Below are 15001 nucleotides of genomic sequence, written 5' to 3'. Positions count from 1 at the left end.
TTCCCAGTGATTTTGCTGCCTCGACTGTATACACAAACAGGCAGTGGTCATTCTCTCTTGCATTTGCCAGGTGAGAATGCTGCTGAAGTGCACTGAATCCTTTCCACTTTAAAAGGAATGGGAGAAAGTAAAGGACTAGAACAACTTAAGCACAACCTGAGACTTGGAAGATTTGCCTGTCAGCAGAGTAACTAAGAAAAAGGTAGCATTTATACAAATTTGTTAAGAAGCAATGTGATCACAACAAAATCAAAAAGATTTCTGGTAAATTCTTCAATTTAACAGCAGAAGATTAAAAGCTGAAACTTCAAATATATATAAACTTACAGATAGAAAATATTTTAAAAAACATATCTATCAACTCTGTTGGGCTTCACTGAATTTGCTAATGCAGACCATAGAAAAAGTCATCGAGTACATGGCTGCTGTGGTCTTAAACTAAAGCACTGCAGACAGTAATAAGACTGCTGACATGACTGGAAAAAAAAAAGTGTAAGAAGGAAACCCACCTCTCCTATTAATATTGTAGCAACATTTACCTGACTGAGAAGGAGGGAACTGAGTTAAGGATGAAGTTCTCTCACGCTTTACAGGTGGACAGTAGCTCCCATCCTCTCGATCAGATTCTGTAGGAAAAAGCAATTAGAGAAAATGCACAAAATCCTGGAGACACATATACTAGTGGTTTTTAATCTTACAATCAAATCTCTTACCATCTCCATCTTCTGGACTTGATCCATCTGCTGATCTCTGAAATTAGATGACAGTGATAAAACAAAAATCACATACTGAACATTTCAATCTCTCTGGATACCTCCAAATGTTTTAATCACTCACATGGAGATTTTTTCCTTTACTGTCAGTGATATACACTCAAGGCAAAGCATTATTTTTATGACATACATGTAGACATACTGAGTTTCACCCAGATGCTATTAAATAAGATTAATTAAAAATATTTCATTTACAAATAAGATACCTGAAAATTAATCTCCAAGCACTAACATCCTTAGAGACTATGCAACAATTACTACGTTACAGTTTTCTATATACTGAAAATCTGAAAATGACAATTTTCAAATTTGGTTTGATTTTAAAAATATCATAGAAGTTCCAAGCTCATCATGAACATACCCATTATTTGGGAGTTCATTCCAAAGCACTTTTCCTAATTAATGTAACTGATATCAGTTCCTTCAACAAAAGGACAGCATTAGAGGAATGTCTTTCAAAGCACACTCTGTAAATCAGTACTATGATATTTTGATAGGAATTAGTAATGGATAGTCTCCTGGCATCTTCCACAGTACCAGCAACAAAACAGGAAGCATCACAGGCTACCAACTATCACAGTATTCAAAAAGCCTCTGAACAAGTTTCACATCTTTTCTGAGGATTTGTAGGCCTCTCTACTTGGTCTACCAGTTCCTCAGCTGATAGTGTCCCTTGTTCAGGCAAAACATAATCCCATGATGGATTCCTTTCACTATGCAAGGTGACCAAGGCAGCATTAGCAGCTCCATGTCATTACAAAACCTCGAGACAACCAGACCTTCTCCCTAGTCCAACACCACCCTTTCATCCCACTCTCCTGCCCCAGACAGACACCTTGCCTTCACACTCTCACTTCAGAGCTTGGCTGACTTGGGGAAGAACAGCAGATCACAGACATAGCCCACTGCAGCCCCAGAGCTCGTCCTTCCCTGTTGCAACTAGTCATACTTTGGCACGGAGAACAGGCAGACACACAAGGATCAGCCAACACCCAACAGGACTGGTTAAGGCTGCACAGGACTGTCATCTGAAAGACATACCTTGGACATAACAATACCAGAATGTACAGAACTTTCTATTTAGCACTGCATATATTTAGAATCTATTACCTGTACTATTAGCGTTGACTGAAATACTGATAAAAACCCATTTACACTGCATTTTGCCTGTGCAATTAAGTTAAAGGGGGTTTCAGTTTTGTTTTGTATTAATAGAAAAGTACAGCTACTTCACTAGCATCCTAGTCAAGTACTTTTGAAACCTTTAGCATGGGAATGAAAAGCTATGGGCAGTTCTGGAACACAACCCCCCAAATCCACATGTATCTGTCAGCCCAATCTCATTAATACTGTATTTGATGATCCTTGCTCTTCCTACGTAATTGGCCAAGTACTCCACACTACTGGAAGATGATCTTATTAGACATCTCCCCTGCCAACATACACTAGTTTCCCGAAAGATAAGGCTGAAGTGGAAAACCATGTCATCTATCTGTTTCAGCAGTCAGTATCTGAAGTCAGGAGAGGGAAGAAAAAAAAAAAATCTATTTTGCACAGAAAGTGCAACATACCAGCAGTTTGTTTCAATTTTTAGCAAAAATCCTGAAAGCAAAAGGAAACTGTTTGGTAAGAAATTTTGCATGAATGGAATTGCAGATCTCTATGTGCAAAGATCCATAAAAAAAACCAAGTGATGTCCCCCTGAACTCCAAAAACTTCTTAAGCTGTTACTAATACGTGCTGTATTCTCAGTGCTCGAGTAACACAAAGTCAAACCTTTATAGCACAAGCTTCAAATTATCACATCATTGTCATTTCATTAACTGATGCAAGCACAACTAAATATACCATCACCACATTTCATGAGCAAGGAGCATCAATATCCAAAACCAACTCTGTAACCTACTGAGGACAAAGCAGAGCTAAATACCTACTCTCTCTGAATTACTTTCATGCTTCCAAGAGTTTTAGGAGATTAAAGCTATGCAAGAGCCGACATGACAAGTGTTACAACAGTTACTGACATTGCCAACCCTAGTCAAAGTAGATGCTGCACAGAGGCAAAAAAGGACTTCCCTTTCTCTCAAATGTACTTTTTCCTACATAGGCATCTAAATATCTAGATCGTTCGGTATGCTACCTCCCATCCTTACCCACTGACACACTGCTCACACTGTCAATTATTGCTTGGGAAAGTTGGGACAGACCTTGCAAATAACTCCTACCAGAAAAATGCAAGAACAGATTTAAATCTTTTCATAGACTCAGGAATTTAAAGGCCAGGGAAGAAAAGAGTCATAATCCCTTGGGTTGATCCCAAAGCACAGACAGGCCAAAGAATCTCATTTATGTCTACCTCAGTAATGAAACTCCTGCCTGAGCCTTTAAGGTATTCAGGTTCAATTTTCTGTTTTCAAATGAATGAGAATACACAAGCGTTACTCCACTGCAGAGTCACCAACACTACTGTTTTTTAATTTTGTTATACTCAGCATCCAGTTGAAGACACACATCACCACTCTTAAAGAGCTTGCTGTCAATATTCAGTCCCCATTACTTGGGCATTCACCTATCAGGGCTCCTCAGCCTTGGATAAGTCTCAAGTTTTCTCACTAATGCTTTCACCAATAACCAATTCGCTCTTACAGATCTTGAAAAATATTCCTAAATCCTTCACTGTTAGAAGAAAGGTTTTCAAGAAAATAAAGCTATACGCACATGATCTAATGGAGCCTTATTTCCCACAGATCCTACCTAGATGACAAACAATGTGGAATAACCTGCAGTGAGAATTCAAATGCTTGAGACAGCAAGATGTTTTCTCTCCTTTCTAGTCTGCCTCTACCCACAGACCATAGAGGAATCCAGACCCAAGATCTCCATACCCCTCAGCATCTTCAGTCAAACCTGACACAGAGTTAAAGGTAGATGGCACGGGGGGTGCGGGTACACTGATACACTGTATTAGCATAAGCTTCATTTTCTTATGAAGCCATACTATAAAGTTACCACCACAGCCAGAAGTTGCTTACCAGTGTTGCTTATTTGGGAGAAGCTGGGGACACTAGACAAAACAGTTTACTTGACAGACCGGAAAAAACATCAGATTACAATTAGTGATAATAAACAGCAGTCCAGCTTTTCCATTTCAGGCCTCTCTTTCCAGGCTACTCAATCTGTACTTTACAGCAATAGATATTTTACACAAGTATACTACACAACAGAAATGAAAGCCAGGACCATCTCATCCTATAAGGAACCATTAAGGTGACTCAACTTCTCTCCATTCAGTTCTTTGAAATTAGAAGCTGAAACCAGTAACATCAAAATCCAACCTACAATTTACCCCTCATTTAAGAACAGAAGCCACCTCTCACTTATTCCCTCCTCCCCTTACTTTTAGAAGTCCAGCTACATAAAAGTTACAATTATTTCTAAATAGAGGCTCCTACAATTCTGACTCGTTTCTAATTAACCAAATTACCTTTTTAAAGGCTACCAACTGCTTTTTAAAAGTGCAAATGAAAGTAATTAACCATCTCATACTGAAGTACAAACACTGCTGCTTTACACCCCTTACTTCCTCACACCGTTGTTACAACTAACAGAGAAGAACTTACACAAACTTAACACATTTGTCAGTTTTTGTTTATTCACAATAATGAGCAGAAACAGGGAAGGCAAGGAAGAACTCAGGTAAAGCAAAAAAGGACAACATAATTAGGTGAAATCTCTAAGAGTACACTTACAGTCTTTATCTTTGAAAAATACATTTAAGATGCAAGAAGTCTTATATAAAAGAACTTCAGAGCATGGTATACAGCAAGTCTGCAATCCAGACACACTGCACATTTATAAGCATTATTGAATTGCCATGGCTGTTCCAGAACCTCTTAAACAATGCTGCTGTAGGCTGGCTTGGGTTAGACAGCTGAAAGACATCATAATCAGCTCTGCAAGAGGCCATATCTCTGGCCACACCTTGTTAATGTCTTAGCAAAAATATCTGCCTGTGCATGCACAAACAATACCAAGGGTCTCTTCTTCAGAACTCAGTCCTAATTCATCTATCTTCCCAAGGTCCTGGGAAGATTACACAGAACTTTCTGCTCTGGCAAACCAGTGTGAGCACTCTGAAGCTGCACCAACCTTCTGTATATTTCAAGGTAAGAGACAGTTTTACTCTAAGAAACTGGGATAATTTGAAGAATGCTTGCCAGTGCATACAAAGGCCAGTACATGCCTATACTGAGCACTATACTATTCTATAAATTTAAGTGAGCAGAGTAAAGTTCAAGGATGCACAGGTATCTGTTGTGTACAGCCAAGAATTCCTGCATACATTCCCCAACAGTATTTTTGGTTCTTAGATTTCTTTCAGACTTGCGTTCACCAGGGTAAGATTTTCTGCTCGTCAAGAAAAAGTTTAAGATAACAACCACTTGCTGCAGTTTTCCTGGAAGTCTGGTTAATACAGTTCTCTTGGCCAGTTCTAGTATCACTGGCAATTTCAAATGATGGAAAACTGACCTAAAAGTCTGTGACTATGTTTACCAGCTATATTTTTAAATATTAACCCTTGAAAACTTTAACCTTCAAAAAAAAAAAAAACCCATGAAATAGAAAAACTTCTGCAGCAGATCATCAGGCAACACCTGACAGTCTGGACACTGAAAGGTGCTTAACCTACAGCTGTGTACCTTGTCATGACAATGCATTTGGCACTGAGTTTACCTGAAATGGCCCATTCTTGAAAAGTAAAAAAAAATATTACTGCAAGAAAAGGGTGCATGTACTGTGTGGAGCAGCCTTAACAGGCAAAGGTCTGTGAAAGAGTACATGCCATGTGTATGTGTTCACAATGAGTAGTGTCGCTCACCTACACGAAGAAAACATGGTCCAAACAGAAAGATTACAAACACTTAAATTAAAATGGCTCTAAAAGACTGCATGGCAGCAGTCATTTAGCCATCTAATCTTTAAAAAAATATTTTGCTGCACCATCAGTAGAAAAATCTTAAATTAACAGCATTTAACAGCTTTTCCTACCTCAATGTACTGATTTTTTTTTTCCAAGTACCTAAATTCAAAATTCTGCTTTAGCATCTTTCTTGCTGCTTTTAATCTGTTAAGTACCTTGCAGGTTGGCATGACAAGCTCCTGTTTACATACAGTGGAAACAGAGCATTAGCTGCTCAGTTTGTCAAGCTGCAGCATTATGGCTCAGAGGGAATAAACAATCCTCCTTTAACTGCCTGAAGCAAATCCCTCATATATACCCACTTTCTCACTCATTTAGAAGAGCTCTTAACCTTAGCAACACACAGCTTACACCCTAAATTTTAAAATTAATACTTGATATGTCTTCTATAATTGTGCCCACTAGGGAGTCCCAAACAAATTTCATTTCTACTAATTGAAACAACAGCTTAGAGGGGACTAACACTTGAGATCAAAGAACCACACAGATAGTGAGCTGCACTACCTCAAGTTAACAGTAACAGAGTCCTCCTAGTAAAAGGGACTTTTTTGTCTTTAATCCCCTCAGCAGAAGTACTTGGTAGGTTCACACTTACCCCTGCCAGTTCTTGTTGAATAGGAGCAAGCTGGGCTTCAGAAGCGGGACTCAGGGTAGCACTGACTGAGGCAACAGCGGGAGCAGGGTGCTCAGAGTCGCGCTCACCAGCTGATTCTTTGTGACCCAGACCATGGTGGGGGGGCTCAACCTCTCCCTGGGGGTCCTCGCCTGAATCCGACAAACCTTTTTGCTCTGCAGGGGACTGGGAGCAAAAAAGACAATGTCCCTTCAATGCAAGGCTGCAACATGAGAGAGCAGTCGTCCTAGTGAGAGGATCTGCTAATCCCTTTTTAAATTCCACTGTTTTCACAGCATGGCAGAAGGAATTGCTTGCTGCTTCCCCTCCCCACAAAAACCACCAGTTGGAGCAAATGCACTTTTTGGAAAGTTAACTGAAAATGTTGGTGTCCCAAGCAAGAGAGTATTTTTGCCAGCCACAGGGTTGTTGGGTTTAACTACTACTTTTCTCAAGGCCTAAAGGACAGCTAATTGCTTTTACCCCCAGATTCAGACATAAGAATTAAACAGACAATTACTGTAAATAACTGGCCTTTACTGCTGCTTCAGACCATATTTGAGGGAGGTGGGGTTGATTATAAAATGCTGCACAGAAATTCATTATTATAACATTCACACAAGACACACGATCCTTTCATATTCATGTGATGGTGAATTATCTGAAAAGCAACACCAATGTTTTCTTCTGTAAATTAAAAAGTTTGCATATCTATTTCAAGTAGGGGGTGATAGGATAGCTAGTGCACACTAATGGGATTTGGTATTTGCTGATCTTCTGCCACAGACTCTTTAGACTTCTTCGGATCATTTAATGCTGCAGGTCCCCACTTGCTGAACAAAAATTAAGCATTACCATATTCTGCACACATCTGAAGAATGAAAAAGTTAAAGGCTTTGAGCCTCAACAACTGTATTGTGATAAAGGACTAAATTATAGTCCATAGATAATATGCAGGTCAAGGATGTTCTCCCAGCTGCAACCTGTGGGCCAAGCCTCCTGATGTCTTATGGTGAAGAATCTGGAGAATCAAGCAGTTAGGCAACGATATCACTAAGCAGCACATAACCTTGGCTTGCTCTCAGAAAGCATTCATAGAATGAAGGGATTGAAAATACTCATCATTGCCCAGGTCCATGCAAAACAGAGTAAACAGCAACTTCAAAAAATAAACAGCAGCTTTTAAATCTTAAGGGCCCGAAGTTCTTCAGCTGTGACTTGTCCTCAAACAGAAGCAATTATTAAAAGACAGCAATACATGCAATTTTATCAGCCGGTTTGTTTCAGTTCAGTGAAGTTACTCAAGTTAAACTTTTAAATCTTGCAAGAAATTACTACCATTAAAGCTCAAAATAGTCAAAGTATATTTAACATGGATAACACTATGTCAGGTAAAGCTGGGGATGCTTGATTTTTGTAGTTTCAAAACTTTCTGGTTTTAATATGAAGCTGTTACTAACAGACCCAAACACTAACTTAAAACCCACAGAACAAGAGAGAAGAGTTAAAGAAACATTTGTTGCCAAAAATTAAACTAAGTCTAGCACTCTGCTATTCTTACCTCTTTGGCTCAGAAGGACAGCATGAAAAGGCTGTATGGAACTGGCCACAGCACTTACAACATACCTATGTTAACCATACATAAAGACAAGGAGTAAACACCTCAGTCACCCACTTGAGGTTTTATACCCATTACTGCTAGTCCTTTTTTTATGCTAAGCCTCACTTTCAAAATTAGCAGCATTCCCAACATCACTCAAACTGTTTTCTTCCCCTTCAAGGGGAGACAGCTATAAAATGTACAAGAATTAAGTCACAAGTTACCTGCATCACACCAACCACAAAAGCAAATATGCAAGCAGCAGCACTGAAGATACAATTTTTCTCATGGCTTACATTGCATGTGTCCTCTGGTCCTCTCACTCTGCTACTCCAAATCCTCCCCATGTACCTCACAACACAAACCTCTCCCCCACACCTCTTCAAACCTGCCAAACCTTCTCTGGCCATCCATGGGGCCAGAGGCAGTTTGCACCGAGCAGACAGTGGGGCCATGCATAAAACGGCAGCTCTCCCTCTGCAAGAGAGGTAATTCGGGTCTCACTGATCCAGTCAGGTTTCTAGTTTTCATGAAGCAGAACTGTTTTAACATTTAAACCTCTATCACCTTGTCAGTAGTTATCAGAATTTGCAAGTTTTCGGCTTGGTGATCAGAAGAGAGCCGGCAGCATAACCAACTTTGCTTGGCTTCCTAGCTGAAAGACTTCCAACTTCTCCAGTGGCCTGGAGAGCCAGACCACTACAGAAGAAATGACTGCTGTAGGACTGCACAGATCACAGACCCAGTCCAACTGCCATAGAGGTGATGGAGACAACCCTGCCGTTATTCCCACAGCCTTTGAAGAATCTGGCAGGGGTTGCGAGAAACAGGACCCTAAAAAACACAGTGGGGAAAATGCTGAAAGCTATAACCAGAATAGTACTAGGAAATGGGGATGGGGGACACCATCCTTGTCAACAGCCAGAATGAACCTCAGGATGAGCCATCCATCACCAGGGATCTGGAGGCAACAGGGATCAATTGAGAAACTGTGGACTCTGGGGCTGAAGATGACTAAGATGATTCAGTGTCCATGAGAAGCAAAATAACACATAGGAGGAGGGTAGGGAAGTGTTTCCACATAAAAATAGCTAAATACCTTATTATTCTTCAGCCATAATACACAGAATTTGGAGGTAAAAAGAGCAGGAATATAACTATGAAATCATGAGTGGCATATAGAATGGCAATGCAGTGACTCCCACAGAGTAAGAGCTGGAAGGCCTCAAATTAAACTAGGCTGTAACAAGTTAAAAAAAAACACACACAAAACAAAAACCAACAACCCAACACAAAACTAAAGGAGACAAAAAGCCCATCATGCCGAACCCCTTGTCAGAGGATCATGTAGCAGTTCACGTGCCTGGGTCCAGCAAGCAATTGGAGAAATTCAAAGAAAAAAAAGGAGCCTTACCAGCAATTTAAGCTGACTTCTAGCTACAGATCATAAAATTGCTAGTAATGCAAGAAGAGGCAAGAACATTCAATGCACACTTGTGCTAGATACTTGAAAGTGGAAATGACAATAAATTATTTTGCAAGTAATTCGCATCAATACAGTTTAGAACACTTCAGAGTAGGCTAAGTAAACATGCATCAGATTTTAGTAATTCTTGTAATACATGGCAAGCATTTTAAGAAGTGAAATAAGCAAGGTAACCTTCCAGCATAAATCTGATTTCTGTCCTAAGCAAAACTGGAATATGTGCTCCAGGACTCAGAAAAGAAACAAACCAAAACCAACAATTATTGCCAATCGCCACTTTTATGCAGAAAAACATGATGCCAAGATGAGGATTTATTGGCCAGGTCAATACATAAAGTTATAGTAAAAAAATCAATATATTAAATTGATCAAAGACTACTGCAGGTTTCAGAATTTTGTGAGTTGTGTGAGGTTTAAGACATGGAAGACAAAGCCCACAAAGGCCTCAATGATTTATCAAGCCAAAACTGCTCCAGACAGAAGTTTGTACAGTTGTTCTCAAAAACGCACATCCAAGGGAAACTGCAAGCTCTTAAAATTAATTTTAGTCTTCACTACTGCTTACTACTGAAAGTGTTTTCTAATCTCTTAACTTCATAAATGCTGATCTAAGTTCTTGTTCAAAGTTCTTTGGAGCTGGTGAAGAACAGTTCATCCTCTTCCTTTTTGCTGTATGTCTATATATTTTATGTCTATGATGACTGGTGCCTCTCCTTGAGCCTCCTCTTCTCTAGAGGAAACATTCCTTACAAGTACAGCTCCAGGGAGAACTTGGCAGAAATCTGTTCCTGTCTCTTAAAATACTAAGGCAAAGATCAATGGAGATAATAATGTTCGGAAGCTACCTACACAAATTCACCTTGCTCAGCCAGATCAAACAACATCTATTTTATTAAAACACAAAAACAACACACCTAGACTAAATATGTAAAAAGTCTACTTTGAGATTTGGCTTCCTCTGCATTGCAGGAAATAAGGAAAGACATGAAAAAAAAATATATAAAAGTGAAGATTAACATGATGCTAAAACCACCAAATATAGGCAAGGAAATAACATTCCTTTTTTATAAAGACTGGCACAAACACTCTTGGGTCAGTTCTTCCTCCCAATTCTAAGTTGTGCTATTCATGCCTCCTTTCCTCATTTTACCCAAACTAGCATCCATATCCAATGGCTCAAAAAGACTACTCTCAGTACATCTTTTCACAATCTTTACCTGCTTAGAGCTGAGGGCAACTCTTGTTGGTATTTTCGGTCACCTTTGACATTATCAGCCTCTCTATGCTCCTCTAAGCTTTGCCTTGCACAACCATCCTCTCCAAATAACGTTTATGATTGCTCTTCTAAGTGCAGCAGTGTAGCAATATAGTCACAATTATGAACTCTTAAGCATTTATTAACTCCTTAAGTACACTATTGACTTACAACACAGTTCAACTAGGTCTCCCTAACAAAATGTCTTGGCAGCTGTGCTAACAATGCTAAAAGAGCTTGGAAAAGGAGATATTGTTGCCTCTCCCTACACAAGTTACTTCCACCACAGCTCTCTCTCAGCCACCATCCTAAACCTACAAGTCATGCTCATAGCACAAACAACATTTTCTAATCATCCACCTCCTCAAACCACCAAAAAGCAGGCATTTCCAAATCACACTACATCAAACCAGGACTTCAAACAATCCCTACTTTACGTATGGTCTAATACAACTTTCTTTTCTAAACTCATGATCTTGCTCTCCAGACTACATGGGAATGCAGTCTTTCTAATCACTTAGATCACTTTTACAACTCCGCATCTATTTTTAAAGCTCCACAGTTAAGACCATGATGACAGCTCTAACAACTTAAGGACATAAATCCTTGTTCACTCCAGAACTACACCTTTACCTTTACAACCCAGGTGCCAGTTATCCCCTTAAACTCTTTGCATCATTTTGTTGCACCACAGAGGTATGGGACATGACCCAAATACCATGTAACTTATCTTCCTTCAGAGCCATCCTTAAAAGCTCACCACTACCATTTCGCCTATAGAAAGCAGCACACCAACCAAAACTAGTTAACAAGCTAGAAATAAAGTGTTCTTTTCTATATTCTACCATTACCCCCAACCCAGGCTGGTGGAGGGAAGAGGACAAGGTGCAAGCTACATAATAGACAATGGCTCATTTTAAAGTGCAAAAATATTTTTTAAATCCGAGTTGAGTATCTATGAGTCATGATGACCCTAGTATTGCGAGAATCAATAATGACTGGAAGAAGACCACAGCTCACGCTTGCAAAGGACACTACTTTAAAAGCATTTTTGGACAAACTGTTTCTTTACAACACTATTGGTTAAATTTGTTTGAGCTTTTATACTTACTTAAAAATGTGTAAATGCAAGAAAGACTTCAGAATACTTTGACCTCAGAAATGCATGTTAAAATTTAACTTCATAAAATGACTTCAAGTAACCCATGGCCAGAAACTGTCGTGAAGTGGTTTTATGGCAGAAGTTAAAACTGGTTTCAGAGCAGAAACACGTCTAACAAGTGACAAAAATTAATCACAGAAAAAGTTGTATCTATCAGTTGAAATCTTTAATTCAAAAAGTATAGTTCATGTATAAGTTATCGGGATAGATAATGGAGTAACAGTAATATTCTATGCTTAACATGAGGTGAGGACTTTATGCTGCTTTCAGATCTTAACAGCTATGAGTTGTCCTAAGCTGATGCAATTTTCCAACTAGTGTCAGCACTAGAAGCTCTGCTTGTCAAAATGAATAGCAGTGTATAAACAAGGAAGATATTTGGATGCTATCATTCAGATATTTGCACCAACCATCTCCATTTCACACATCATAAAATTAGTTCTCAAAGAATTAAGGAGATATGAAAATGATAGAAATGGAGACTCACTCAACAAATGTGGAAACAACCAACTTTACAGCCACCATTAATTGACAGCTATTATGAAAATCAGAACAGATAGACTAATCCTGTCTTTTTAACTGTGAAAGAAAACAACTAGAACCTCCTTACTGAACGTAAAATTAAGAGGCATCATTCTGAATGCCATGCACTTTTTGTCCCCTCTAGATAAGCATGACAAACTGCAGGTTCTGATGATTTACTAAACTGTATACAACTTTAGCTGGAACAACCAGTTAAAAAAAATTAATTTCCAGACTAGTATGCATTCTGTCCCGCAACATGCTGAATATTTTCCAATTTTGAATGGAGAAATAGATGTCTGACATCATACAAGCACAAACTTAAGAACAGATTTCTAGAAAAATAATGTTCCTTAACTTAATAGTAGACAATGTTAGCTGCAGAAAAGTCAGTTAAGACCACTTAACAGTATCAACCTGGCCCTAATACTGAGAGGGCCTGTAGATACTGCAACAAAATAATTCTGCTCAGGATGTCCTGTTTGATGCAAAAGAGCACTAGGCAGACATCTGAACAATCATCACGGACAGTGAACTGAATACAGAATGCAATGCCTTCTCCTCACTCTCAGCTTACCGTCACATTGCTGTGCTGGCACTGAAAAGTCTCCATGAATACTTTGCTTACAGCTCCAAAAGAAAGCCAACTTGACTAAACAGACATTTTGCTAAATTAAAATTGTAATTTACATAGAGAAATTACTATTTTAGAAGTGTGTTGTTTATCAACTGTTTTGACATTACTTTTGCATTTTCTTCAAAACATTGCTCTAGGAAAAACTCCTCTGTTAATAGATTTTCCTTGTTAATTTTAATAAGGATAACGTTGTGTGGCAACCAATGCACTTACCCAGACAACTTGTATGGAAACAGTAATGGAATTAACCATTAACTGTAACACTTAGCTGTTAGTCTTGCCGAAAATACAGTGAAAGGTCTCAACCAGTGTGTAACCCCAGTCACCTTTTCTTGATTAAGCTCATTAAAGGGACACTCAGCTGGCCTGAATGCTAGGTTCTGATACATACAGCATATATTAAGCAGCTGTTCCTTTTGGCTGACAGCACCATATTCTGACTCTATTACTATTGTATCAACACTACAAAAACCAGCTACTGGCACAAGCAATAAGCAGGCTTTGGCCTTTTAGTTAACAAAATACCAAGAAGCATAGCACTGATGCTTCTCTCACTCCTTCTCCAGTCTCAAATACACACAGTATAAGCTACTAAAATTATTATTAACCACCTCCCCTCCCCCTTTTAAAGAAAATTGTACACCTCCACACACCAGTCACGAGCGGTGTTCCCCAGGGCTCTGTTTTGGGGCCAGTCTTGTTCAATATCTTTATCAATGATCTGGATGAGGGGATTGAGTGCAGCCTCTGTCAGTTTGCAAATGACACCAAGTTGGGTGGGAGTGTCGATCTGCTGGAGGGTAGGAGGGCCCTGCAGAGGGACCTGGACAGGCTGGATCGATGGGCCGAGGCCAGCTGTATGAGATTCAACAAGGCCAAGTGCCAGGTTCTGTACTTCGGTCACAACAACCCCATGCAGTGCTACAGGCTTGGCGAAGAGTGGCTGGAAAGCTGCCTGGCTGAAAAGGACCTGGGGGTGTTGGTTGACAGCCAGATGAACATGAGCCAGCAGTGTGCCCACGTGGCCAAGAAGGCCAACAGCATCCTGGCTTGTATCAGGAATAGTGTGGCCAGCAGGAGCACAGAAGTGATTGTCCCCCCATACTCGGCACTGGCGAGGCCACACCTTGAATACTGTGTCCAGTTTTGGGCCCCTCAATACAAGACAGACATTGAGTTGCTGGAGCATGTCCAGAGAAGGGCAAGGAAGCTGGTGAAGGGTCTGGAGCACAGGCCTTATGAGGAGCAGCTGAGGGAAGGAACTGGGGTGGTTTAGTCTGGAGAAGAGGAGGCTGAGGGGTGACCTTATTGCTCTCTACAGCTACCTGAAAGGAGGTTGTAGTGAGGTGGGTGTTGGTCTCTTCTCCCAAGTAGTTAGCGATAGGATGAGTGGAAATGGGCTCAAGCTGCACCAGGGGAGGTTTAGGTTGGATATTAGAAAAAATTTCTTCACGGAAAGGGTGGTCAGGCATTGGAACAGGCTGCCCAGAGAGGTGGTGGAGTCACCATCCCTGGAGGTGTTAAAAAAATGTGCAGACGTGGCACTTCAGGACATAGTTTAGTAAGCATGGTATTGTTGGGTTGATGGTTGAACTGATGATCTTAGAGGTCCTTTCCAACCTTAATGATTCTATTCTAGTTTTACTTTCATTAAAAAAATAATTCAGCCACCAAGCCAGGAAACACAAAATTAATTATTACTCTACCCTTAATTGGTTTAGTGGTGGACTTGATAGTGTTAGGTTAATGGTTGGACTTGATGATCTTAAAGGTCTTTTCTAACCTAAATGATTCTATGATTACACAGTTTAACATAAGCATTTCTGTTTGTTACTAGACATAATACACTTTGGAAATTGGCAACCAAGTGACAGATCCCACTGGTAAACTCTTCATGATCTGCTTCAAGGAACAAGCCCTGTTCTGCAACCAAGCTAGACCTATTCCACACCCATACTTGACTAGCCCCCTC

General features: G+C 39.8%; 1 protein-coding gene across 3 annotated transcripts in view; it reads right to left on the bottom strand.

Annotated features, from left to right (window-relative positions):
* Window positions 1-15001, bottom strand: part of RANBP3 (RAN binding protein 3) — a 54752-nt gene that overhangs the window by 27325 nt on the left and 12426 nt on the right. For 2 of the 3 annotated variants that reach the window (XM_075723895.1, XM_075723896.1), the window contains exons 3-5: window positions 6350-6553; window positions 714-750; window positions 540-626 (exon numbers count right to left, since the gene is read on the bottom strand). In XM_075723895.1, coding sequence (XP_075580010.1) covers window positions 540-626; window positions 714-750; window positions 6350-6553 — 328 coding nt within the window. The remainder of the gene's footprint in view (window positions 1-539; window positions 627-713; window positions 751-6349; window positions 6554-15001) is intronic. The other variant, XM_075723897.1, reaches the window with a different exon arrangement.

Source organism: Pelecanus crispus, chromosome 20, assembly GCF_030463565.1.
Source record: "Pelecanus crispus isolate bPelCri1 chromosome 20, bPelCri1.pri, whole genome shotgun sequence".
Classification (NCBI taxonomy): Eukaryota; Metazoa; Chordata; class Aves; order Pelecaniformes; family Pelecanidae; genus Pelecanus; species Pelecanus crispus.
This window is presented reverse-complemented; position numbering and strand designations above follow the sequence as displayed.